General features: G+C 44.1%; 2 protein-coding genes across 12 annotated transcripts in view; one reads left to right on the top strand and one right to left on the bottom strand.

Annotated features, from left to right (window-relative positions):
- Nucleotides 1–714, bottom strand: part of SLC25A27 (solute carrier family 25 member 27) — a 17207-nt gene extending 16493 nt beyond the window's left edge. Inside the window, exon 1 of the mRNA XM_021300909.2 lies at nucleotides 580–714. Coding sequence (XP_021156584.1) covers nucleotide 580 — 1 coding nt within the window. The 5' untranslated portion in view covers nucleotides 581–714. The remainder of the gene's footprint in view (nucleotides 1–579) is intronic.
- Nucleotides 1–27343, top strand: part of LOC102093880 (24-hydroxycholesterol 7-alpha-hydroxylase) — a 144619-nt gene that overhangs the window by 4066 nt on the left and 113210 nt on the right. For 3 of the 11 annotated variants that reach the window (XM_021300904.2, XM_065055703.1, XM_065055702.1), the window contains 11 exons: nucleotides 3811–3946; nucleotides 5399–5573; nucleotides 7718–7867; nucleotides 8693–8786; nucleotides 10208–10306; nucleotides 12977–13067; nucleotides 14757–14890; nucleotides 15758–15853; nucleotides 17929–18017; nucleotides 22126–22213; nucleotides 23065–24270. In XM_021300904.2, coding sequence (XP_021156579.1) covers nucleotides 5449–5573; nucleotides 7718–7867; nucleotides 8693–8786; nucleotides 10208–10306; nucleotides 12977–13067; nucleotides 14757–14890; nucleotides 15758–15853; nucleotides 17929–18017; nucleotides 22126–22213; nucleotides 23065–23136 — 1038 coding nt within the window. In that variant the 5' untranslated portion in view covers nucleotides 3811–3946; nucleotides 5399–5448 and the 3' untranslated portion in view covers nucleotides 23137–24270. The other 8 variants (XM_013370355.3, XM_065055705.1, XR_010471084.1 and 5 more) reach the window with 7 other exon arrangements.

Genomic DNA, 27343 nt, shown 5'->3' with positions numbered 1-27343 from the left:
TTTTACTAAGAAAGGTTGGACCTTTGATCCTCAAGGTCTCTTCTAACCTGGTATTCTATGGTAAGTCCCCGTTTGCCCATTTTGCCAGGCTGTTGAGGTTCCTCTGAATGGCAGCATGTTCATCTGATCTATCCAGTACTCCTGGTTTTGTATTGTCTTCTTGAGGGTGTGCCGGGGTAGCCTGTGACAGCACTTCCTAGTTTACTTTTTTATACTTAATGGATTTTATACATCATTTCAATGTTCCACTTCCATGCTTGCAAAGAAACAAATCTGATCTCTCTGAAATCTTGTCTTCTGACATTGCAGTGATATTGTAGGGGCCACCAGCACATTTTGGATTGTCAGCTCAAGCTCCGAAGCCTTTCTCTGCTCCTCAGACACTGGACACACATCTAGCTTTTGATGATATAATCTCAGGAGAGAAATACCTTTCATAAAGCTTACTACTCCAGGTGGTGCCTGCAGAAGTTTCTTGCCATCTGCCTTGCTGAAAGCTACATGTCTGCAAATCATAGACTCTGCTTTGTAATCTTGATGTTGCCAAAAATTACTTTTAAAATGAAGAAAGCGACTCACTGCTCTGCTTGGGTAGCCCGCCAGCAACTTGTGCGAAGTTCAAGGACTTGTCACAGCAACATCTGAGTTTTGCAAACAGCGGAGTTTGTCCTCATGCCAGAGTGGAGGAGAACTGACTCTGCCTTTTCCAAAACAAGGGCTTGACCCCTGCGTGGCTCAGTGCTTTGACAGCTTGTCTCCATGGCAGTGGTCAGCTGGCAAGACTGATAAAAAAGGCCCTTTTCACAGGCTGGCCCTGCCGGGTGCTGCGTCAGGCAGAGCAGCTGCTGCGTCAGGCAGCAAAGAGGCAAAATGGCTCTTGCTCTCCTCTTGGCAGCGATCCTGGGACTTCTGATTGTAAAGGCTGTTTTGCTTCAGCTGAGAAACCCGAGCTCCCCTCCTTGCATCAGGAGCTGGATCCCTTGGTTTGGAGCCACGTTTCAGTTCGGGAAAGCTCCTCTGGAGTTTATAGAGCAAGCCAGAAGCAAGGTAACGGCTGTGGCGGCGTGTGCTCAGGGTGGCTGCCTGCAAGGGGAGAGGCAAAGAGAAACTTCTGTGTTCACTTTTTCACTTTCCTGTCACATTTTATAACATTTAGCTGGTGAAGGTTCGGCTTTGTACCAGTAACGTTGCTAAGTTGTGGATCTCATCAGGCACAATCTCTGTGCTGGGATCATCCTGTCTGGACCGGCACTTCTGCTGTTTTGCTTTTAAATTCTGGCTACATGTTAATCTTGGTTTCAGATAATGTGGAAAGCCCTGTGCCAGATGCCGTGACCAGGAGACTAATTATTTGTGTGCCTAAAGTTAGGTGAGATTTCTGAGTACCAGCTGATGTCTCCCAACATTCAAGGGAGACACAGGAATGCTTGGCAGGCAGCTTTTTCCATCCTAAATAAATTACTAGAGACAGGCATGAAGATTTACCCCCTGTGCCTGCCTTCCTTCCTTCCTTCCTTCCTTCCTTCCTTCCTCCCTTCCTCCCTTCCTCCCTTCCTCACTTCCTCCCTCCCTTCCTTCCTTCCTTCCTTCCTTCCTTCCTCCCTTCCTCCCTTCCTCCCTTCCTCCCTTCCTCCCTTCCTTCCTTCCTTCCTTCCTTCCTTCCTTCCTTCCTTCCTTCCTTCCTTCTCTTTCTCTGTCTATCTGATAGAGTCCAAATGATTCATTTAAATTAGATGCTTAATTTCTAGGCACCCAATACTGACATAAACCCCATCTTCTTGTTTTCATTCAGTGATATCACCTGCTACTGATGCAATATAGTCAACCTCAAGTGTTCAATACTGAAGGATCACACAGCCCACTACTTGCAAAAACTACCTACAAATGTGACCTCCTAAAATTTGAAAACAAAAATTAAGAAATACTGGATATTTTAAAATCTGATTTCTTGTTTTGAACTGTTAGATTTCATATTTGTAAGTATTTCTTTATATCACGGTTGTTATAAACTCGTGATTTTAAGTGAAAGCAAAAATTCAAGTATAATCAGCTGAAGTCTAAGAATATCAAGAGCTGTCAATCGTGTATTAAAGCACATTGCATCCACCTTAGAGTAAGCTCATGGATATGATCTGCAGTTTCTTGGCTACTTTGAGCTTAACAGGATGGTTTTAACCTTATATTATTATGCCTTTCTTCTATCTTTCATCTGTGCATCTGAGGCCCCCAACATAAGAGGGGCATAGACCTCTTGGAGAGGGGCCAGAGGAGCCCCAGAAATGATCCGAGGCTGGAACAGCTCTGCTGGGAGGACAGGCTGAGAGAGTTGGGGTGTTCAGCTGGAGAAGAGAAGGCTCCAGGGAGTCCTTATTGCAGCCTTTCAGTACTAAAATGGGCCAATAAGAAAGATGTTGTATGAACCTGTGGTGTTTCCCAGTCTTTGCTAAAAAACAGAGCAGTTTTGGAGGCCCTAAATCCTACGAAGGTTCTTCTTTTGCTTTCTGTATCTCTGAATGTCATCAGGTCTCCTTAAATACCATTTCAGACAGAGCAGTAAACTGGGATGCGGTGTTGGCAGGCAATGCCCACGCTTCGTTGGTATCTGCCCATAACACAAGGATGGCAAATGCACAATTGCTCGACAGCTTGTTCCAGTAACTGATCTTATTATGTTAGAACATCAGTGTAATTATACCAGGACAGATGAAAAGTGTTTACTCAGGTGTCTGTCTCGAAAAGCAGCCCTCAGTAGACGCTCAGTAACGAGGTGTAAGGAGCACATCCAGATCAGAGCACTCCACCTTCTGCGTTTTCTTCCCAGCTTCTGCTTGTCAACAGCTTAGGGACTTCCTAGGCTGGAATTTGCATCCAGATGATCTGACTATCATAACCTAAGCTTTTTGTTACCCCGGGTGTAATTTTGGCTTCACAGCATCCAACAGCAATGGATCCATAATTTAACCACGAACCACGTGAAGAAAGCGTTCTGTCTGGTTTAAAACCAGAAGGTAACTTCTAATAGGTGCCCACTAGCTTTTACATGGTGAGAAACTAGGAATACTTATTCTCTTTCCACTTTTCCTGGGATCTAAGCCATCTTAGTCTCCGTTAATTTGAACTTTCATTGATGGTTGTTGTGCATCCTTCTGCCTTTTCTAGCTCAGTATGTCCTGCTGAGATGGAGGGGCAGAGAAATGCACTGAATTGAAGCTGTGGGCACACGTTGGGTTCAGATGTTTGCTGTCCTTTCTCTGCTCCTTTCCTAGCAAAAAGCTTGTTAGCTATTTTGATATTAATGTTTAAACACCTGCACAAGAAAGAAATTGTTGGTATTAGCAGAACCTTTAAACTAGAAAAGAAAAAAACAGAACAAACACCAAAAATATTTAAAAGATGCAGAAGTAGGTCGTTTTTGTTGAAAAAATGTAGATTGAAATAGGTATGATTATGGATTTTTACAACGTGGGCACTTTGCTATGGCAGCCGAGGGATGCAGTAAATAATCCAACACTTGGGTTCTTTAAATCCAGGTAGGTTTGAACTGTAATGTAATTCAAATATATAGTGTTATTGTGGAGAAGGAATCTCTTCTACTCTGCAAGAGGTCAGGCAGGCCAGTTCACTTCTGGTTTGTAAATCTACGAATTTCAGTCTGATTCATGTTCATTTTTGTGCACTTCTGAGCCAAGGTGCATGAGAGCAGGAAGGGCCAAGTCCTCCCTCCTGACCTCTCAGCAGCACTGAAGTCCTGCTGGGGCTCGCGTCAAACGCGTTAACAATACAGTGATGTGACATCTTTGTTTGTTCCAGCATGGGCCTGTGTTCACAATATTCGCTTTGGGAAAACGATTCACTTTCGTGACCGAGGAAGAAGGAGCTGAAGCATTTTTTACATCTAAAGACTTAAATTTTGAACAGGCGGTACAACAAGCTGTTGAGAATGCAGGTAAATGAGATGTAGCGCTTTTTTAATGGAAATCAAACCTAGTTACCCAGGACCATTAAAGCCCAATCCAAAGCCAATTAGTTTTTTGATCATGCCTTAAATGTTTATCTTAACCCATGACCATTCTACAAAATGAAGGCGAAATGAAATTCCTTCATGTGGATCCAGCACCGTAAGCCTGCAAAGTGATTTGGATTCAGTCTTAAGGAATCAAAGGTTTCTGAACCAAGGACTGTTCTTACTGATGATAAACATAAGCAGCCCCAGTTTGAGATCAGGTTCTTTTCTGTGGCTGGACACTCAAACTATGTGTACCAGGTTTAAAGCAATAATATGTTGTCCTATCACTTAATTTGAAAATCAGCTTGTAGCAATAATTAGTTGTTACCCTGCAGTACAACAGTCATTAGGAAGGGACGAGGTATATATCCCATCTGCAGAGGTGTGTTCTGTCAGCTTGTGTGCTTATATCCACGTGGAATCATGCAGACAGGAGTAGTTTGGCACTTTTGGATTGTGAAATGAGAGAGAAGCAAGTTGGCAGAGAGATTAAATCGCAGAATCCCTTTGGCTGGAAGGCACCGCTGGTGATCACCGAGTCTAAGCCCCTGCTTGGAGCAGTGTCAGTGGCAGCAGGTTGCTCAGGGCCGTGTCCAGTTGGGTTCTGAGTATCTCCAAGGATGGAGACTCCAAGGCAACCTGGGGTTCCTGTGTTTGACCCTCCTCACAATAAAAACTTTCCTATGTCTCAGTGAAATCTCCTGTGTTCCCATTTGTGCCCATTGCCTCCTGCTCTTGTCCTCATCTTCTTTACTCTCACCATCAGATATTTATCATAGAATCATTTCAGTTGGAAGAGACCCTCAGGATCATCAAGTCCAACCATAACCTAACCTAACTCTAGCACTAAACCATGTCCCTAAGAACCTCATCTGAATGCCTTCTAAACCCCTCCTAGCGATGGTGACTCCACCACTTCCCTGGGCAGCCTGTTCAATGCCTGACAACCCTTATCTGCAGTGATAAGATCGCCCTGAGCCTTCTCCTCTCCAGGCTGAACAGTCCCAGCTCTCTCAGCCTCTCCTGGTATCACTGAGATGATCTACTATAGCATGAAGACCCAAACTGTTTTTTCTTGGATTAATTTATTTTCTTGTCAGTCAGTTTTGTGGAGCACATGCTTCTGTACATCCACATGGGAGCTGGAGGGAAGTGTCTGGATTGCTGATTCTGGCACTGAAGCTTCTACCAGTTACACAGACTGGTAGAAGCAGAGGGCTCATCAAAATCTTTACAGGGTTAGAAGGAAGTTTTCTGGGAGTTTCAGTCTAGGGAAATTAGGGTTAAGGCATTTAGAGTCCCAAGTTATGTGTAAAGAATTTTTACTCTATCTTTAAGTGAAAATCTACTTCATCTACTTCCCAAAACATTTCTGTTTCTTTTTGTATTTAGTTTCTGTCCCTGCAGAAGCATTTTACCAGAACCACGGGAACCTCTACAGCATGATGAAAGGAAAAATGGCTCCTTCTAATCTGCACGTGTTCACGGGCACTTTATGTGAGGAGCTACATGAGCACATGGCACAGCTGGGCACGGAGGGCATAGGCGACCTCAATGACCTGGTAAGGTAAGGGAGCCTTGCAGCACATCTCTAATGTACAGGTAACCTATATGGGAGCAGAGATGTCACCGTAAAGCTGGTGGAACTCAGGCTCACAAGTCTTAGAAAAGTTGTGTCAGGATGCTCATCACCGCTTCACAGTTTCAGGTGGCGCACTGAGCGGACAGGGTTTCACCCAAAGGTGTTTCTCCCAGCAGGGAGGAACGTCTGAATTTCCCATTTGGAAGAAAAAAGGAAAAAAAAGACAGACTACAGCATCTTCCAACAAACCCTGTTTCCCAAAAGATGGGATGAAAGTTTCACATGTTTAAAGAGAACTTATGAACAGACGAAATGCTTGATCTTCAGCAGGATGAAAACTTTCCTTGCATGTTTTGGGCCAAGCATAGCCCAAAATTTAAATAAGACTTCTGCAACTGATTTTGCTGCCCAAACTTCATCCTTCATGTGAAAAAAATCGCTTAACTGACAGTTTCATGTGACAAAACCAGAGCTTTTAACTCCTCCTCCTTCCTTATCACCTGGAGTAATCCCTGTATCTTACCTGTCTATCAGGACTACAATTGCCATTGTCTTGGACCTATTTCTAAGATGTCCAGGTTGTCTTTTGCTGACATTTCCTGCATAATACATCTAAGATACAGCTTTTTGCTGCACCTAAACCATAGAGCACCTGTCACTTCAATTACTGCAATTTGGATTACCTGGGAAAAATATGGGGGAAAAAGGGCTTTGAAACCCCCCAGCCCTCAGTCCCACTGGTCTCAATAGGGGGGTGCAAACGCCCCCCTCCCATGGTGTTCCCCCACTGTCTTCTGAGAGCAGAGTCACATCTGCTTCTAGTCACAGGCTAGATGATAAACTACAGAATCAGTAAGAGGCATCCCCAATAAATCTGTGCTGAGTGCGATCTGTTCTTATGGTTTTGCCAGATAGAAGAATTAGAATGCAGTGACCTGGATAATTGTTATTTAGCTTCCTTGAAACTAAATCTATAAAACCAGCAGGTGGCTCCATCTTCCTTATGATCTGTAGAAAAGCAAGAAAGTGAAAGAGCCATTGCCTGAAATTGTGTTTAGCGGTGGCTGGAACCAGCAAAAACTGCATAAGGGTTTCGCAGAGCTCAGGAGTGCAGGTGAAGGGGCCTGGGAAATGAGCTCAGAGTTTGCAGAATAACCGAGGAGCAAATAGGGAAGGAGTGAGACAAAAAGAAAACAGAAAAAAAAGCATTGTTCAGTCCAGCAATGCTGCAGGCACTGAAGGGTTTCTCGGGGTGTCTGGTTGTAGAAGGAGATGTACAATGCCCACAAGGTCCACATGGGCTGACCTGAAATAGAGAGCTGGTCAATGGGAAGAAGGGGACCTCAGTGCCCAGAGCCTTTCTGCTGCTGCTCAAGCGATCGGACATAAACTGAAGTTCAGTTGCACACAGGGGACTAGCCTGAGGTCTGTGTGTCTCCCAGCCTCTGCTTAAAATCTGGGAGGAGAGCATGAGTGAGGCAGGAGCCTTGTGCCAGCCCTTCCATACTGGTGTGACGCTTGAGACCTGCACTTCTAGAGTTAGCAGTTCAACACGCCAGTCCTGACCTAAAACTGCCACAACAGCTTCCCTACAGTCTCTAAGTCATAGAATCATGGAATCATAGAATCATTTTGGTTGAAAAGACCCTTAAGATCATCAAGTCCAACTGTTAACCGAACACTGCCAAGTCCGCCTCTAAACCATGTCCCTAAGTACAACATCTATGTGTCTTTTAGACACCTCCAGGGATGGTGACTCCACCATTCCCCTGGGTGGCCTGTTCCACTGCTTCACAACCCTTTTTGTCAAGGAATTTTTCCTAATATCCACCCTAAACATCCCCTGGTGCAACCTGAGGCCATTTCGTCTTGTCCTGTCGCTTGTTACTTGGGAGAAGAGACCAACCCCCTCCATGCTACAACCTCCTTTCAGGCAGTTGTAGGCAGTGATAAGGTCTCCCCTCAACCTCCTTTTCTTCAGGCTAAACAGCCCCAGTTCCCTCAGCCGCTCCTCATCACACTTGTTCTCCAGACCCTTCAACAGCTTCATTGTCCTTCTCTGAACTCACTCCAGCACCTCAAGGTCTTTCTTGTCAACGAGGGGCCCAAAACGGGTTTTGTCCTTGCAGGCATATCATGTATCCAGCAGTGGTGAACACTTTGTTTGGGAAAGGCATCTGCCCGACAAGTCAGACTGAAATCAAGGAGTTTGAAGAACATTTTCAGAAGTACGATGAGGACTTTGAATATGCATCTCAGATGCCTGAGTGCTTCCTGAGGTAAGAGAGCGGAGGTGATGGGCATGGTATACCCAACATAGGCATTTTGGCTGCTGGGATTTCAGCTGTGAGAGACATTTCCCCAGGAGGGTGATGCACCATCTTTATCGATGGTGTGTCTTTGGGTCAGGCAGGCTTTCAGCTAGCTGCTTCAAAAACGTTCTGAGCTTCTCTCATGCCTTTTCCTAGCATAAAGCAGAAAGAACCTGAAGTGGGCAGCGTACACCTTGAACCTGGCAGGGAGCAGCAGAACTGGGCAGAGAGCAAAGGCCTGAGCCTAAACATGACCTCCAAGCTGAAGGGGTCCCCAGTGATCCATCTGTCTGCTCTCTCCCACACCTTGGCTGTTTTCCCAGCAAACTGCTCCTGGGTTACACAGCTGCACTGTCGCAGAGCTGGCCTTGGGTAGAGGCAACCAAACTCCAAGGAAAGGAGCCCATCAGGACCATGACAGCACCTTGAGCACCTTAAAACAGCCTTCAGAAAGACCTAAGGACGCTCTGAAAATGTGGCCTTTATTTTCTCAGGGGAGGTCCCAAGATTGAACTAAACTAAAGCCACAACGAAAATTTGTAGGGAAATAGATATGAAAATCTGGGAGTATGTCACAGGTTGCAAGGTGAGGTCTGGCCAAGGTGAAGGTCTCAGACGTGCTGTTCCTCATGTCAGTCAATGTCACTGTCAGTCAGACTTATGCTCGACTGTTCATCAACTGACTGCTGCCCTGGGGCTTTTGGAAAGAAACCAAGGAGTCTTCATGGAAAAGGAAATGTTGGTTTGTGCTGCCTCCGTTAAGTGCTTCTTGTTTGTTGCTTTTCTTTACAGGAACTGGTCTAAATCCAAAAAATGGCTTCTAAAATTATTTGAGAAAGTAGTGTCAGATGCTGAGAGGACCAACCCTTCAGAGACCGCATCCAAGGTAAACATCTGAGGCTATGAAGTAAGATGACTTCATTGTATATTCTGACTGAAGCGATAGAGGGCAAGAATTATTTCAGTACTGGAAGAAATAAGCCAAATATGTCAGCTTTGATAGCTGTACCTTAATTGTCCAGTATTGGTGTCACCTGCAGGACAGACCCTTTGTTATTTAGCTCATTTCCTGCAGTTCTGGGGAATTTTAAGCCAAGGGTTCAGAGCTATGACCCATGGCCAGCCTCTGGTATCGCAGTGGAAAGAGGTGAGAGAAAGACCTCTTCAGTTGTTTCTCTGAGGGCACCGCGCTGTGAAATTTCAAAGCCTTCCATGTACTATTTTTAAACCCTGGTGTAGAGTGAGTAGATCCTCCAGCAGCCAGACTAGTAGAAAATAGCAGATTACTGGATTGGAAGCCAAGTACCCTAAATATTGATTGTGTCAGAGCTCTGATAAGTTGTCACCCTGGTTATTCTCTATAAGCTATGGCAGGAATTCTGTCTATACGGTTGACAGATGCGAGGGCAGACTGGCCTGGGAATTTTGATCTACCAAATGATTATAGAACAGATCATTAAACAAAACAGGTTTTATTTAGACTTTAAAAGCTTTACATACCATGATTTCTTTCAGAAAATAAACCAGAATAATGGAAAGAAATGAGGCTGGAGAAGGGCTGGGGGAGGTAAGAAGGTGCAGGAGGTAGGAGGCACGTACTTGGTGTCTTAGATTGGGTGGGAATTCAGAAAAAAGAGCGGTCATTTTCTATTCAAGGTCAGCCTTTTCTCCCCTGAATACTAAACAAGAAGCTTTGCCTTGAATGCATGGTTGCCCTGTATTTAAACAAATACTATAAACAAAAGCTGGTGTTAGAACATTACACAGTTGCTATAGTTTCAAAGAATATCAAGCCATTGAAGTCACTGGGTAGGTCACTAACAAAGCACCTGGAACTAGATCCATCAGACCGTCTCTTCATAACAAGCACCTTTTTGGCAGGAACAGAGAGAACATTTTCTTCATCTGTTCAACTTGCCCAGTCCTATTATCAGGTTCTTTGGAGAAGCAAAGCAGGAATTTCAAAAGAATAGAGATTTCCTTTTTCTTTCTTCCACATACAAGGAACAATGGGGAGTGGGGGAACCAAATCCCCCCCAAACTTGAAGAAAGTGGAGGGCAGGGTGAGTGTTCAGTAGGGATTCACGTGGTGTGTTGACTTCTTCTGGCCCTCTGCCTGCGAGTGAGTCTCACTTTCTCTTGACCACTGTCACCTCTTCTTCATCACTACCAAAAAAACTAAACTAACATTAGTTCTCTTTGATAAACTAGTCTTATATTATATTCTTGAATTCTAGTAAGCCCTACCCTAAACTAGATTATAATATTTCTTTGGCAATACGCATTCTTATATTTTATTTATAACAGACGCTACTGCAACATCTCCTGGATTGCTTGCAAGAAAAACATCTGGCTCCCAGTTATGGTCTCCTAATGCTCTGGGCTTCCCAAGCAAATGCTGTCCCCGTAAGTATGTCAGCTGGAGAAACACCTTCTCTCTGTCCTGTCCAAAAGCCTGCATTTGGGAAGTAAAGGCTTTGAACCAGAGGTCACAGGCTGTGCTGCCATCCAGCGGGACCTGGACAGGCTGGAGAGTTGGGCGGGGAATAACCTGATGAAATTTAACAAGGAAAAGTGTAGAGTCCTGCATCTGGGCAGGAACAACCCCAGGTTCCAGTATAGGTTGGGAAATTACATATTAGAGAGCAGTGTAGGGGAAAGGGACCTGGGGGTCCTGGTGGACAACAGGATGACCATGAGCCAGCACTGTGCCCTTGTGGCCAGGAAGGCCAATGGTACCTGGGGTGGGTTAGAAGGGGGGTGGTCAGTAGGTCAGAGAGATTCTCCTTCCCCTCTACTCTGCCCTGGTGAGACCACACCTGGAATATTGTGTTCAGTTCTGGGCCCCTCAGTTCCAGAAGGACAGGGAACTGCTGGAGAGGGTCCAGCGCAGGGCAACGAAGATGATTAAGGGAGTGGAGCATCTCCCTTATGAAGAAAGGCTGAGGGAGCTGGGTCTCTTTAGTTTGGAGAAGAGGAGACTAAGGGGTGACCTCATTAATGTTTATAAATATATAAAGGGTGAGTGCCATGAGGATGGAGCCAGGCTCTTCTCAGTGGCCAACAATGATAGGACAAGGGGTAATGGGATCAAGCTGGAACACAAGAGGTTCCACTTATATTTGAGAAGAAACTTCTTCTCAGTGAGGGTGACAGACACTGGAACAGGCTGCCCAGGGGGGTTGTGGAGTCTCCTACTCTGGAGACATTCAAACCCACCTGGACATGTTCCTGTGCGACCTCATCTGGGCGTTCCTGCTCCAGCAGGGGGATTGGACTGGATGAGCTTTTGAGGTCCCTTCCAATCCCAAACATACTGTGATACTGTGATACTGTGATACACATGCTGTGTGTGTCCCAAAGAAGGGATTATCACGCCCACACACATCTCTACAAATATACCCAGGCTGCAGTGTCACAGATCAATGACAAGAAAAGCTCTGCGTGTACTTTTCCTAAATTATTATGTCCCCTATCATAACATTTGGGCAACATATGTCTCGTAGCTATTAGGATCACAGTCTTAAGCTGTGAAGAGCATTTAACTCCGTTTTAAATAGCCTGGCGTTATCAGAAGTGTAATATAGAGTAACTTCATCTGTGTAGAAATCTTGGAGTGAATTTGGCTCTTTTGCTTTGGGGGATCTGCTGGACAAATAGCAATGTTGCTTCAGAGGGACAAAAGCAACAGTTTGATTCTCCTGACACTTGAGTTTTGTCTCTGTTAGAAATGGATTTGACAGATTAATGATCCAGATACATGTACGCTAACGAGCCCAATATATCTACCACAGCTCAGGCCGACCAAAGACATTTATAGGAATTTCTCAGATGAGAAATCCATAGCAGCAACAACATCCTTTATTTACCATGACTACTAAGCTCGTTCCGGCACAGTTATGTCCATTACAGATGTGATTTAGAAAAAAAATGATGGCGAGTTATTTTTATATGTACTTGTAATGGATATATCTATGATTTTTGTAGACTGGATATTAGTACAATTTACCCTAAAGGAATTTAATCAATTTTAGTGAGATTTCTTTGAGTTTGCATGTTGGTATAAGTGAGAGGCACAGCCTGCCGTCTGTTACAGGATAACTGACATTCCTTCCACAACGCTATCATTACTTACTCCTGTAATATTCCGCTGTAAATAGACATACGGATATTTCATTGTTTCTCAGAATAGTCACAACCACCGTTCTGGTGACTAAAATGACCAAAAAAAGGCCTTTCACCTTCCAAAGGGATTTTTTACAAGCGCGTTAAACCCTTTTATCAAACAATTCAGTTTTCCCTCCTCAACCCGTGGAGCAAAACCCCAGTGTACAAGACAAGAAAACCAAGCTACCAGATTTGTTTAGCAGGAGGAGGGCGGCATCCACGGGGGGCTGTTTGGGAAGTAACAGTACGGTTCTCATCCCTCGGCAGCACAGATGGCCCGTGACCAGATCTGCGTGCGGACGGCGTCTCCCGCCAGCTCAGCAGGAGGAGGGAGACTCCTGGCAGCGCCGCGAGTCCTTCTGCTTTCATCCCGCTTAAGAGGATTTTCTCCTTTCCTAAATTTCTTGATTTTCAACTTCATTGCATAATCAGTTAGCAAATTATTTCTAAAGGGGATCTACTGTGGCTTGTTTTGCTGTTAATTTAAAGTTTTCTTGCCCATTTTAGTGTGGCTCACGGGGATAATGCTCTACAAAACATTTCTGCTAATATTAGTAGGAATTTACTGTTTAACTTTTTTTCCATTCATGCAGCTGAATCTAATCACACACAATGATTTAGTAATTCATCTTAACACCTAGTTATTTGAAATTAAAGAAAGGATTCTCTGTTTCAAAGCCAAACCTATGTAATGTTCACTGAATATAAGTACACAGCAGACCACCAAACCTAATCTCCCAGGATCTGCATCCTTGGATGTGGATTTACCGGGGAAACACAACTCCCTGTGCATCACAGCTGCAACAGGCACATCCAAAAAGATGTTTTCACCTGCCTCTGTGATTTGCTACAAAGATACTGTAATTCTGTTCCATATTCCTGAGCTAAAGTACTTTCATCTCTGTTTAGATTGCATTCTGGACCCTTGTTTTCATACTCTCTCATCCTTCCATTTACAAGAAAATCATGGAAGACCTGGCTTCTGTTTTTGGCAAAGCAGGTAATAAGTCAGATTTGTCCTTCTGGAACCTAGAAATGATTTATTTGGTGTTGGCCCAGCACATTGCCAATAAGCAATGGCTGGGAATAATCACACAATCATAGAATCATTTCAGTTGGAAGTGACCCTCAGGATCATTGTGTCCAACCATAACCCAACTCTGGCACTAAACCATGTCCCTAAGAACCTCATCTACATGTCTTTTAAGTCCCTCCAGGGATGTTGACGTAACCACTTCCCTGGGCAGCCTGTTCCAATGCCTGACAGCCCTTTCTGTGAAGAAATGTTTCCTAATATTCAATGTAAACCTCCCCTGGTGCAACTTGAGGCCATTTCCTCTCATTTATCACTTGTTACCTGGGAGAAGAGACCAACCCCCTCCATGCTACAACCTCCTTTCAGGCAGTTGCAGACAGTGATAAGGTCTCCCCTCAGCCTCCTTTTCTCCAGGCTGAACAGCCCCAGGTCCCTCAACTGCTTCTCATCAGACTTGTGCTCCAGACCCCTCACCAGCTTCATTGCCCCCCCTGCACTCCCTGCTGAGGATACTACTGATAACAGAGTCCAGCTCCAAGTTTGTTACTCAGTATATGCTCAAGACATATTTTTAAGCAAAACCACTTTTGATGTTAGCGAAAGAAGACAGAAAAGGTAGAAGAAAGAAAAAGAACTATATGTGTTTGTCGCTTCATTCCATACCTACCATTTAGACCTAGCTTTGTATCAGCCAGTCTTGGGCTTTGTCCATTCATCTGTTGTAGCGTCACATTAGGTCTTTCCATTCAGCTGCTTTTTATGGTGAGACCCTGGCCCAGGTTGCCCAGAGAGGTGGTGGATGCCCCATCCCTGGAGACATCCCAGGCCAGGCTGGACGGGGCTCTGAGCAACCTGATCTGGTGAAGATGTCCCTGCTCATGGCAGGGGTGGCACTGGATGAGCTTTGAAGGTCCCTTCCAACCCAAACTATTCTATGATTTTAGGATTCTATGGTCCTATTGTTCTATGGTGTGATGTCACCAGAGTTACAGCTATTCTGTGGGGGGAAACAAAAAAAAAGGTCAGGAGCTGTTTTGTTTTCTCTCATTTGAGGCCAATTCATCCTGCACGATTCACCCCCACATGGCTGATCTCTTTTCCTCAAAAGCAGTCACTTACTGGCAGCAGTCATTCGTATGTACAGTCCCCTGCTTAGACTTTCTCGGAAGACTCTTAGTTGACATGGGCCAAAACCGCATCAAGAAACACGCCAATAATTAACCCATAAGGATAATCAAGAGCAACTTCTTAAGCCTTTCTCCTGGCCCTGTTTTATTTGCTAGTGTCAGCAGAGCCCAAGAGCTCAGCCAGGGCTGCTTGTCTTGGTGCTCACGGTTCCTGAGCTTTGCACACTGTGTCCTACCAAAGTACCGAAATAGTCCAGGGGCTCCTGACTTCCTAAATGACCTTTGTTTGGCCTCTTCTGGCCAGTACCATATCTACACCAACCTTGGAGTTATTAAATATCTACAATGGCTTTTCTTAAGTTGCACTGATTTTGGTCCATTTATTTGCTTTGAAATATAAAGAAAATTTCTGGGTGCAAACAAGGTGTTAAAATCTTGAGGTATTCCATCAGAAAGTCTAAAGCAAGACACGTCAGTGTGTATCAAAACAGGTATGAAGTCTGATTTTTACAGAGTCTTCTTTCAGGTAAAGGTAAAATAGAAGTCTCTGAAGAGGACCTTAAGAAGCTCCCTTTTATTAAATGGTGCACTTTGGAAGCCATACGGCTGAGGTCTCCAGGTGCAATCACCAAGAAAGTAGTAAATCCAATAAAAATTCAGGTGAGTTTTGTTGGTTTTTGCTTTTACCCAAACTGCTGCTGTGTGATTTGTCTAGAAAGTGGCTTCCCAGAAGATCTGGATAAAATTAACAGAGATATCCCACAATGTCACATATATATTCTGTTTCGCTTTAGCAGTTTTATTCATCATCATTAATTTAACCATCACTAATTTAAGAGTGGTTTTGCTTCTCTTGTTCTCAGTCTTACCTTCAATTTTGAATTTATTTTAGATGGAATTGAATTGAGCTTGAAACGCTGTGCTTATAGTATATGAAATAGTAAACAGACACTACAAATATAGTAGAAGGGGCCACAGTTTAGTAACTGATAAAACTGATTTTCTGTTTGCCCTCTATATTGCCATTCATAAGGGGAGTGCCAGTGTTCGGGAGCCTAACAAATAAATATCTGGGAGAAAAACATTCTCTTAAGCAATCAGCACTCATACCTATTTAAGAAATTACTGAATTATCATAAAGGTCTACTCTCATATAAGTTTTTATATGAATTTATTTGCATTTTGAAGGCAGCCTTTAACAAAAGATTTAGCAAAAAACCACCAGTTTACACGATACATCAAGAAGCAGGAAATACAGAAGTAATATTTCTATTATTTCTATACATGAAAAAACAAATTAGAACAAAAATAGTCTTTCCACATTCTCCACTGTTTAGCTCTTACTTTAAAAATAAGGGCAACAGCAAGAAGAAGCTTCAAACATGTCATACGCCCACCATGGCTTCACCAGCCTCACCTGCCCTCTCTTAGGACCTTCTGCTGAAGGAACAGATGTACTTAGGAGGGACTGGTTTGTGAGTTTAACCCCTGATCTTCCCTTTCCTTAGAGCTTTCTCTCCTTTTCAGAATTTCACCGTCCCTGCAGGTGACATGCTGATGTTGTCGCCGTATTGGTTGCACAGGAATCCCAAATATTTTCCTGACCCAGAGATGTTCAAACCTGTAAGTTGTGATTCTTACTGGGGGTATTTTGCTGTCTTTTCTCCACTTATTTCACAACAAAAGCATAAGGACAAATTGGCTTTTAAGCTGGTTATTCGCTATCGTCTGGAGCGTTGTCTTGTGTGCAGAGGTGTGCACAAAAAGGAGCAGCCTGTGGATAAGCCAGACTTTAAAGTTCAGTTACATATTCCAGATAATAGGGTACTAATTTATATCCCTTTGATCTTGATTCAAACCCCATGATGGAAAGACCCCCCTGACTTCACTGTTGAACCCACCTCCAAATATTCTTTCCCTGTCAGCTGCCTGTACAGCTCATTTCCATGTAGTTCCCCAGGTTCCATGGTCTTTCCAGTGGGATAATTGCTGGTAGGCATTAGCTCCGCTAATTCAGCAGCTCATCTAGAGTTTCTTGGTTATTATTCCACTCCAGGTGGCCGTGTGGGCAGGTGCGTAACTGCTCTTTTTAGCACCATCCGCTGTAGAACCATTCGTCTTTTTTTACAGAAATACATCAAGCAGTAATTTAAACAAAACTTCTAGCAAACTCTTCACCAGTTTGAAATCCCTCGTAACAATTCCTGCCTGTTTGAAATCCTCAACAGAAAGCTTGATGCTGCAGTTTATCTCTTCAGTAGCTTTTTTTGTTAAAAAGCAAGCTTTTTTTAGAAACTCACCCTTTTTTCCATGAGGAATAGGGGACTGCCACTTGGACACTGCTATTCCAAATGATGTTGCCTTGCTTCATCACCACTGAGGGTTTTTTTCTTGCTTTTATTGGATTTTGATGCTAACAGATTTCTCCTTCAGAAAGCTCTAAACAGCCCCAGCTGAACAAAAAACCATCCAAAATAAACAAACACAAGACTACATCTTCTCTGATACAGCTTCGTCGGAGGAGTTCACCACCACAAACTTGACAGGCTGTTACTCGAAGGCCTTGGTAGAGCTGCAGTGAGTTTCTGGAGGCTGGTACAGTTTGTCACCCACCATTTGAGAGATTTACTTCTGTCACTGTCACCCACCCAAACTTTAGCCCATATTGCCTTGTTCCCTGTGTTGTTCCTTTTCTCTTAAAGCAACTCAGGATGGAGCAAGGAGCTCTGTGGGTACACACAGCCTGTTTGTGTTGAGTTCATTTTCTCACACTCTGGTTTGTACCTGAGAACGGGGCTGTGCAGTCCTTCTGTTTCTCTGGTGTGACAGCTGATACGGAACCACAGAATCCCAGACTGGCTGGGGTTGGAAGGGACCTCTGGAGATCATCCAGTCCAACCCACCTGCTACAGCAGGTTCACCAGAGCAGATCACACAGGAATGTGTCCAGGTGGGTTTGAACGTCTCCAGAGAAGGAGACTCCACAACCTCTCTGGGCAGCCTGTTCCAGGGCTCTGGCACCTCAAAGGAAAGAAGTTTCTCCTCATGTTCAGATGGAACCTCCTGTGCTTCAGTCTGTGCCCGTTGCCCCTCATCCTGTCATTGGGCATCACTGAACAGAGTCTGGTCCATCCTCTTGACACCCATCTTGAGATATTTATAAACGTTGATGAGGTCCCCAAACACCTTGTGTTTGTGCACAGCATCTTAGAAATGGTTTGTGTGCAAGATGCACAGGAGCCATTTGAGTGCTGTGATACAATGTTATGGCTGACAGACAGTTCCAGTTGAACATTTGCTTTGAATATATTTTTATATATATATATATATATATATATATATATATAGCATATATTTAAAAGGAGAAAGTCACACTTTAATAGGCATTTCAACAGCTTGAGATGCTGGATTTAGAAAAATGGGGAGGATAGGAAGAACGCTTGTGGGGTGATTTTGAAAACCCCTCCAGCACTTTGAGCTGCCTAAGTATGTTTCCAATGGCACCCTCATTTCTTTCCCTGAGTCGCTGCTGACTTTTGAATCCAGACTTTTAATACTAACAGGTTGAATGCAAAAGAATTGCATTAATGCAACTTTGTCTTGAGGATTAGCTGTCCAAGGTCATTTTTAGCTTGCAGAAATAAAGTTAAGCTTTATTTATACAAGGCCGATTTGGAAAAAAATGTTTCTTCCCACAGGATCGTTGGAAAGAGGCAAATTTAGAGAAGAATGTTTTCTTGGACAGCTTTGTGGCATTTGGAGGAGGGAAGCATCAGTGTCCAGGAAGGTCAGTGAAACAGCTGGGGTTTATTTATTCCCAAACCCTGCAGAGAACAACTTTCTTGAACTGGGCTCCTCTTACACTTGGAGAGAAAGTGTTTTCATTGCTTTGCTCTTTGTTGGTCCCTTAATGTTCAGAATTATCAGGACCTTGTTTAAACTGACTTGGAAGTGGTTTCGTTCCTGGAAAAGACAGGTTAAGTCACGACGTAAAAACAGAATCTGAGACTAGTGTATCAAGACTAGATGATCTTTTGAGATCCCTTCCAATCCCAAACATACTGTGATACTGTGTGTGATATCCCCAGGGAGGGGAAGGTCAGCCCAGCTCTGCTGCTTCTGAGGTGTCGGAGAGTTGTTCCACTTAGGAAAAAGGCCAATTTGCAGACATTTAGGTTGCCATAAACAAGTACGAAACTAACCTAAAGAACATTTCTCTAGTCCAAGACTCACTTTCCATCCTCTGTGATGCCACTGCCATCTTTGCTGATCTTCAAATGTCTTAACTGGCTCCACTCTGTTTGAATCTTGTCTTTGCATTAAGGCCCACGCAGTTGTACAGTGGCTTAAATTGCAGATCCTGTCTCTCTCCACTCCTCCAGCAATGCCAGCCTTGATGCTTCCTGCATTCCTTCTGCTGTTTTCTCTGCTCTCCCTCTTCCTGGAGCAAGTCCCAGGGAGCCAGCTGCTCCTCCTTTCTGTGTTCAAACATCTCCCTGCTCAATTCTCTGCCTTCAAAACCTGGTGTCCTCTAAGAAGCAAGTAACCGACAAACCTTAAAATGAGTCCATTTAACTAAAGAGTCCCATGTGGAGCAGGCAACCTAAAGAGTGTTGCAGAGGATCTGCCTTCTTGAACCTGCAGCCTACAGCAGGCTGGACGTGAGTGTCAGAGAAACTTTGTGAAGGCATTAAAGACATAAACAAAATGCATAGAAGTGCCTTCACCATTGAGGTTTGCCAGAGGAACGTGCTTACTCGCTGCCGTGCCTCCGTGGCTCGTACTGTATTCCTGCGCTAAATGTGAGCGCAGCCTCATTTGACAGCAGAATTCACAAGAGGCATCCGCAGGTACAGGACAAGCTGCAAAACAATGTTTCTGAAAGCTGCTGGTTTATATCTACTGACCTATTTCTTTGTTCAGGCTGTTCTGTGGACTCTGATAATATCTTAAGTTTGTGGTTAGAAAGAAAATGATAACATTTCTACGTAGAAAACAGGTGGAAAATCTTTCATGCTGACTGACAAAAAGTCCTTTCAAACATTTTGGCAGTCCACATAACACACCCCTTCATGCTTTTCAGCAATGACTCCAAAAGTATAACGTGGTGGTCTTCGAAGAAATTAAATGAATGGATGTATCTAGATCCCAGGTTGTAGATTTCCTTGGTATGACTGAATGAAGCAATGACATTTCAAGTTTAATTCAAGTTTTAGTTCAGTACTGGGATTATAAATGAAATGTATTAAACATTTAATGTCTCTGTTGGCAAAGATTCATCCTGAAATTAAAAGCTAATTTAATCAAACTCAAAGCTAGAAAATAACTTATCAAATATTCTAGCAAACTGACATGGGAAGAGCTCCCATAAAGCCATTTCTGTGCTGTCTTTTTTAACCCAAAGGAAGAATTTTATGGTGGTGAAGCTACTTTTGTCTAACCAGGTGACTAGTGCCTGTGTGACTGTGCTGATCTTGCACGGCTCCATGTGTTGGCTCTGGTTTTATGGTGACATTGTAAACCCTGCAGCACAACGGCCATGATTTCAGTCTCAAACTGCATTTGCTGCAGAACCTCAATCCACAGCTGGGCTCCTGGGTTCCAGCACAACAGGCTGCCCAGGGAAGTGGTTATGTCACAGAATCATAGAATCATTTTGGTCATTTTGGTTGGAAAAGACCTTTAAGACTGTCAAGTCCAACCATTAACCTAACACTGCCAAGTCCACTAAACTCCCTAAGAACCACATCTCCGTGTCTTTGAAACATCTCCAAGGATGGTGACTCCACCACTTCCCTGGGTAGCCTGTTCCAATGCCTGACAACCCTTTCTGTGAAGAAATGTTTCCTAATATGCAACCTAATCTTCCCCTAGTGCAACTTGAGGCGGTTTCCTCTCATCCTGTCACTTGTTACTTGGGAGAAGATACCAACCCCCTCCATGCTACAACCTCCTTTCAGGCAGTTGTAGTCAGTGATAAGGTCTCCCCTCAGCCTCCTTTTCTCCAGGCTGAACACCCCAATTCCCTCAACTGCTCCTCATCACACTTGTACTCCAGACCCCTCACCAGCTCCATTGCCCTTCTCTGAACTCTCTCTAGCACCTCAAGGTCTTTCCTGTAGCGAGGAGCCCAAAACAGACCCAGGATTCGAGGTGCAGCCTCACCAGTGCCCAGCACAGTGGCACAATCACTTCTCTAGTCCTGCTGGCCACACTATTCCTGACACAAGCCAGGATGCTGTTGGCATTTTTGTCCACCTGAGCACACGCGGGCTCATGTTCAGCTGCTGTCAGTCAACATCCCCAGGTCCCTCTCTGCCAGGCAGCTTTCCAGCCACTCTTCCCCAAGCCTGTAGCTCTGCCTGGGGTTGTTGTGACTCAAGTGAGGACCCAGCACTTGTACTTGTTAAACCTCAGATAACTGGCCTCAGCTCATAGTTCCAGCAAGTCCAAACACATCCCTGCCAAACCAGTGAGGATGGCTCAGAGGCAGGACCTTAAGCACCAGGAGCCCAGGACCATGCTGTGCAAGCAGTGCAGTGGCTATAAGGAGCCCACCTTTGTATGGTGCTGCCGGCATGGCATTTGCATGAGTAAGTCCTGCCTAACCTGAGCTAGGCATGAGGAAGACATTTTTTACACTGAGGGTGGTGAAACACTGTCCCAGGTTGCCCAGAGAGGTGGTGGATGAACCATCCCTGGAGACATCCCAGGCCAGGCTGGACGGGGCTCTGAGCAACCTGATCTGGGTGAAGATGTCCCTGCTCATGGCAGGGGTGGGACTAGATGAGCTTTGAAGGACCCTTCCAGCCCAAACTGTTCTATGATTCTGTGAGCTAATTTCCATTGAAATATCTCTGCACTGCATTCCCCCAAGCTCAAGGTAATTCCAATGTGAAATCACCGAGATAATTTGGGTCTGAAGCTACGCCAAAACAAACGAGCATCCTCCCACTGGGGAGCAGAGGGCGGCTCAGCGTGCAGATCAGGATGGCTCTGCAGGAGCAAGCTTGGGTCTCATGGGACTTATTAGCTGCTTCTTCACACCTGCCAGGACAAATCCAGCTGATGCCATGTGCAGTCATGTGGCCTTCTCCCCAGGGAACTCACCACTAGCCAAGTTTTCCAGCATCTCTCAGATAATGGAAAATAAACTGTGTAGAAGAGCAAGGTAGTATTACTATTTTAACTAAATATTTAAGACTTAAGTCTAAATTCTTCAAGTGAGTGATCCCATGACCCATAGGTACATTCTAGCGCCTGTAACGCAGAAAGCTCTTGTACATATCAACAGAAAAAAATAATGGTATGGAGGAGTTCACCTGCAGTTATTGGAGATCTTCTCCGGATGACTAAGAAAGACCTTTCTTGAGAGTGTTACAGAAAAAAGTCATGCCCTTGGGTCTCACACTGCATTCTAACGCTGACGCATTAAATACTAACTCCCGCTGCCACAGCTACTCTGATGTCATCAGGCTCCCAGCTGCATTATATAACTTTATATAGCACAATTAGTCATATAGCCTTTTCTATATTTGACTGTCTGCTCACTCCTATGAAGTTATTTCAAGTCAGCAAGCGTTAGAAGAACATAAATGTTTACACAATGGAAAAACCCATAATGATAAGAGGCTGTTTTAAAATTAGGGTGTCAGAGGGAGACTGTCAGTCTAAAGTTTCACCGGAAAGAAGGGGCAGCCGCTACATTTGTGTTCTTCGCCGTGGAATGAAGCTGAACAAAGCCACAGCATATTTTCCTACTGAAGATAAACTTTCAGGCAGAACTAAAGTGTTGGAATATAAAATGTGTCAAAGGCACCCCGTGCCTTATCTGATGATAACACACGTGTGACGGTCAGGCTGGATGGCTGAGGTTTTCCTCCCTTTCCTTGCAGGTGGTTTGCCATCATGGAAATCCAGTTGTTTGTTGTGCTGTTCCTGTACAAATACCAATTTGTCCTTTTGGATGCAGTACCAAAGGAGGTAAAAAATCCATACATTTATATAGCATTCCACGTCTTTCTAGCCTTCATTCATCATGTTTAGCTGAACAATCATGCTCAGCTGTGGTTAAGGATAATGAAGCAAAATTTTGAGAGTGTTAATAAAATGTGTAACAATTCGATCTTTGTTTTAACTCAGACAACCCAGAGTAATTCCAGCAATGTCAGTGGGGCTGCGCTGTCTGTACAAGAAAGCACTTGCAGGAGTATTTTGTCTTATAATCGCCTAAACATTACAAAAGATTTTATAATTGCTTTCTACCTCTCAGAAGAACAATTAATATGGAACTGGAATATTAATACTTAAAGATATGAAATCAGATGCAGCATTCACAGTGCTGTTCCACTATATATTCAGTGGTGGAAATGATTAGGGTGAGATGTAGGAGCAACACAGAAAGATTTTCCCATTAAGGGAGAGTGGTGTAATCTCCACTTTCAGCAGTAATTTCCTTCTCCATTTGCACTGTGTCCTTTCCATTTTCAAAAAGTCATTGTTCCTCACAAACACGGACTGTTGTGAAATCAGTGTGTCTGCCTGTCACAACCTCAACGTGACACACGTGCCCTGGAGATAAACCAGCAAGGAGAAGAGGGAAAAGTTGCGAGTAGCACAGGCTTTGCTTGATTGCCCTTTAGGCTGGAAGTTAGAAGCTGGGAGAACTTAATTCCCCTGCTCTGCTTGAAGAAGGTGAGATGTTGATCTCAAGTAGTGGTAGGAAGTCCACTAAAGACCAAAGCTCCAAGAAAATGTTTATATCTTAATATTAAAGCACAATGATAATTCCATTACTAAATTAAGTGTTTCTACTTACTTTCTTCTTTTTACAGAGCCCTTTACATTTGGTGGGGACACAGCAACCCATGGCACCATTCCGGGTCCAGTATAAATGCCGGGATTGAAAGCTGCCCAGCATTAACTTACCTTCCTTTGCCAGACACCCTGGGATGGCTGGACCACTGAGCTGCTTCCCTACCCCACACCTTCAAATAGAATCATAGAATCGTTTTGGTTAAAAGTGACCCTTAAGATCATCGAGTCCAACCGTAACCGAACTCTGGCACTAAACCACGTCCCTAAGAAATTCATCTACGCGTCTTTTAAACCCTCCAGGGATGGTGACTCCACCACTGCCCTGGGCAGCCTGTTCCAATGTCTGACAACCCTTTCTGTGAAGAAATGTTTCCTAATATCTAATCTGAACCTTCCCTGGTGCAATTTGCGGCCGTTTCCTCTCATCCTGTCACTTGCTACTTGGGAGAAGAGACCAACCCCCTTCCATGCTACAACCTCCTTTCAGGTAGTTGTAGACAGTGATAAGGTCTCCCCTCAGCCTCCTGTTCTCCAGGCTGAACAGCCCCAGGTCCCTCAGCTGCTCCTCATCACACTTGTGCTCCAGACCAGCATTGTCACCCTCCTCTGAACTCTGTCCAGCACCTCCAGACAGGTTCTTAGCAGTTCTTAATTTCACCTTTAAATGCTGTACACTCTCTGTGTTGTGGTTTGCCATACCAGTGTGGTCGTACCTGTGCTCCTCACCCGATTGCCTGCCTCCTAATATTTAAGAATCCTGGTGATTTGTCAGTCAGATTCTTCAAAGACTTTGCAAATCCAATATACTAAACTTACCAAACATACATTCAGGACAAAAAGCTGCTACGTTTGGAAATCCTGCATGGAAATTGTGTGAGAAGCAGTGGGAAAGCAGATCCCTTGGCCCAGGTCACTGCGTCCCGCAGGTCTCTTCTTCAAACCAAAGCCAAAGTGGTGCCTGGTGGTAAGAAATCTGCTCGGTCACTCCATAGGCTCCCTCGTGCTGGTGTGTGCAAAACATGTGACAGTGCTGAGCAGAGGCCTCCCGATCAGACCGCAGCCACGATAAACAAGCATCACCCGTGTATCACAGCCTGGGTCGGTAGGTGAAGATCTGACCTGCCCTGCCTACAACCAGTGCATCTTTTTTGCAAATAAAATGCTTTTGTAAAGGAAAAATGTCAAGCATGGGAAACACTGGTGTCTTGTTCCATTGGAGCACCCTGCTCTGCAGGGTTCAGAATTGGCCCTTGCATGAATATGCGATGCGAGTTTGATTGTGATGTTTGGCTACTAATGAAAAGCGACTGCGAGAGAAGCTGTTGCTATTTATTAGACTACTTGTCTGATATCTAGAACATTGTCCCCTTTAACATGACTGACACAGAACAAATTGCACAAATCTAAAAATATTAAATCCTATAAAGAATACCTAGTAAAAGTTGTTCAAAGAAGCTGTTGAATAAGTTCAGATACCAACACTTTAACTGCTGTCAGATTTCATAAACGATAATACTTGGCGTGTATTTTTAGTCTTTTAAGTAGAGATTATTCATCATTTTAGAAGCATTTGCAAAAAACACAAATGGACTTTCAACAACAGTAAAAACCATGAGAATAACATCCATCGGAAAATAACCCGTTGTATAATTCGTTAGATGGTTGGCTTACCTCAGTTATGGATGCAACAGTTTTACAAACTTCAGCGATTTATGTGGCTGGAAAATGATTCATACAAGTTTCTAATTTAGCTCTTCATGGTCAATTCTGCAGAAGTTGCACTCTTACTGCTGTTTCAGAGTATCTTCCATAACGAAAAACTATTCCTTTGATTTTTATGTGTGGTCATTACCCTGAAGTCTATATTTTACAATTTGGAAATGCCCACAGTATCCATTCAGGTATCTGGTAGTTTTGTCTAGTATATATATATATGTATGTATATATATTATTTTTTTTTCCCCCAATGTGCATTTATTTCTGTTTTTCTGTTTAATTCATTTTGGGGTTGGGTTGGTTTTTTTGGTGTGTGTGTGTGGTTTTGTTTTGATTTTTTTTTCCAAGTGAGGTAACTCAAAAAAGCAAAATTGTGTAACTAAACCTAACTAAAAAGGTCCCTAAAGGGAAGTATAACCTGAAGGTCAGCATCAGTTTGGTTAGTATGAATAAAAGATATCTGAAGCCACCTGTGAAGATTTACAAACACCCCGTTGCACAGGGGTTCTGTACTGTCCTGAATACAGTCACAGCTCTGGTGTAGTTTCTGCATTTTGCTGAGTTTTTCAGACTTGGTGTGGTCTTGTGCCTACTAAGAACTACATTTTTCTTCCTTCCACATCCCACAAGAACAGTGTGTGGGCAGTGTATGGGATGAAAACCATATTTCCCCCTCCACAGAGGAGCGAACGCAGGCAGGGACTGTGCGCAATGTCCTGCCCAACACCTCCTTGCACAAGACTTTATAGGGGGTGTTAGGGGAGGAACCAAAGGTGCAGAAAGGGAGGGGTCAAGGTGGGTTGGGGAGGAACAAATGTGGAAAAAAAGAGAGGGATAAGGGGTTTTAAACTAAAGGAAGGGAGATTCAGGGTAGACATGAGGAAGAAATTGTTTATACTGAGGGTGGTGAAACACTGGCCCAGGTTGCCCAGAGAAGTGGTGGATGCCCCATCCATGGAGACATCCCAGGCCAGGCTGGACGGGGCTCTGAGCAACCTGGTCTGGGTGAAGATGTCCCTGCTCATGGCAGGGGTGGCACTGGATGAGCTTTGAAGGTCCCTTCCAACCCAAACTATTCTATGATTCTGTGATAAAAGAGGCGGGTTGCATGTAAAGATCCTGCTGAGTTGTGTGTTAGTCTGGGGAGTTAGATTTAATCTAGTTAGGTAGTGAGGTACCTGGATTTTTTGGCTGCTGGAGAGCCCATGGAGTCTGGGGATTGACCAAGACTCACTTATACATGTGTGGACAAGCGTGTGGCTCAAGGCAGGAGGCAGCTGGGGAGAGTGAGGATTCAGGACTAGCTACTAGAGGGATACACCTTGTATATATGTATTTTTATATTTTGCACTCACAGACCTTCACCCTGATCTGCCAGAGAGGGGAGCAGGATGAGGCTGCTGGTGCCACTCATGTGAGTGCTGAGTGTTTCTGTCTGTGTTGGCCAGTGGGGCCATCAATGTACATACGTGTACATACATGCTGTATGCCTGTGTTTGTGCAGAAGCTGTCTGGGAGTCAACGCACAGCCTTGCTGCAGGCTGGACTCAGGCCCGTGGAGCTGCGGCAGCCTCTGTCAGGCTCCCAGATTTAGCAACTCCATAACAAGCAAGAATAGATCATAAAGATATTTATCCTGAGAGGCAGGACCTATTTTTATTAAAGTGCAGGATTCTGGTAGGAAAGAAGTACCTGGTTTTGACAGCCAGAGAGACAACAAGCAAGCAGGTGAGGGAACGTGGGCTGGATGCTGTGGCTGCCCCATGGCAGATGGTGACTCCGGGCACCCATCGAACTTCCCTAGGTAGGGGAAAGAAGGGAGGGGGATTAATGAAGCAACGTGGTAGTCAAGCGAGAGAGCTAAATGGGGTCTACCTGGAAATAACTCAGAAGCTTCTGGGCAAAGGCATACAGTATTTTCTGAATGAGACAGGGTTAGATGGCTATTAAAAGGTCATCCTGATACCCTACTCAGGAGTGGATTAACGGTATCTAAATTATTCTTCTTCAAGTGCTTTTAAATACGGTAGTGCTGAATTTCCATGGGGGATTTGTCCTCTTGCCTGACTCTCCCTACTGTTAGAAAGCTTTTCTACCTATCAGTAGCAGGGGTTAGAATGAGGTTTTATTCACACTATTACCACAAGGATGGGTGAAGCAGGAGATATTTAAGCCCACAGAGAAAAAACTATAATGTATTTTGGCCTATCTTTGTATTTCTACTTCTTGTATGAAGTATGGATGTTAAAGGGAATGCAGTGGGGCATCCCTCAAAAAGTCTTAGAAAATGCCATTGTTCCTCCTCCACCCAGGCCATAAGCCAGGCCTATCTGAGCAAAACCACAGTTTGGGCTGACCAGGACTAGATGTTAGTATTCAGTTATATTGGAATAAATAAGTTCCATGTCTAAGACAGGCAACAAATGGTAGGAGTCTTCTTAACTAGGAAGACGAAATGTAGAGTTATGAGAAATGAGCAATAAAACTCTTTTAAATTAAATTTCCCTTAATATTTTTTTCATTTGATTGTATATTAAAGAAGGGTTTCAGAAAAAAAAAGGAAACCAAAACCAAACCACA

This window comes from Columba livia, chromosome 3, assembly GCF_036013475.1.
Source record: "Columba livia isolate bColLiv1 breed racing homer chromosome 3, bColLiv1.pat.W.v2, whole genome shotgun sequence".
Taxonomy (NCBI): domain Eukaryota; kingdom Metazoa; phylum Chordata; class Aves; order Columbiformes; family Columbidae; genus Columba; species Columba livia.
Note: the sequence above shows the minus strand (reverse complement) of the source record. Positions and strands in the feature narration are given on the sequence as shown.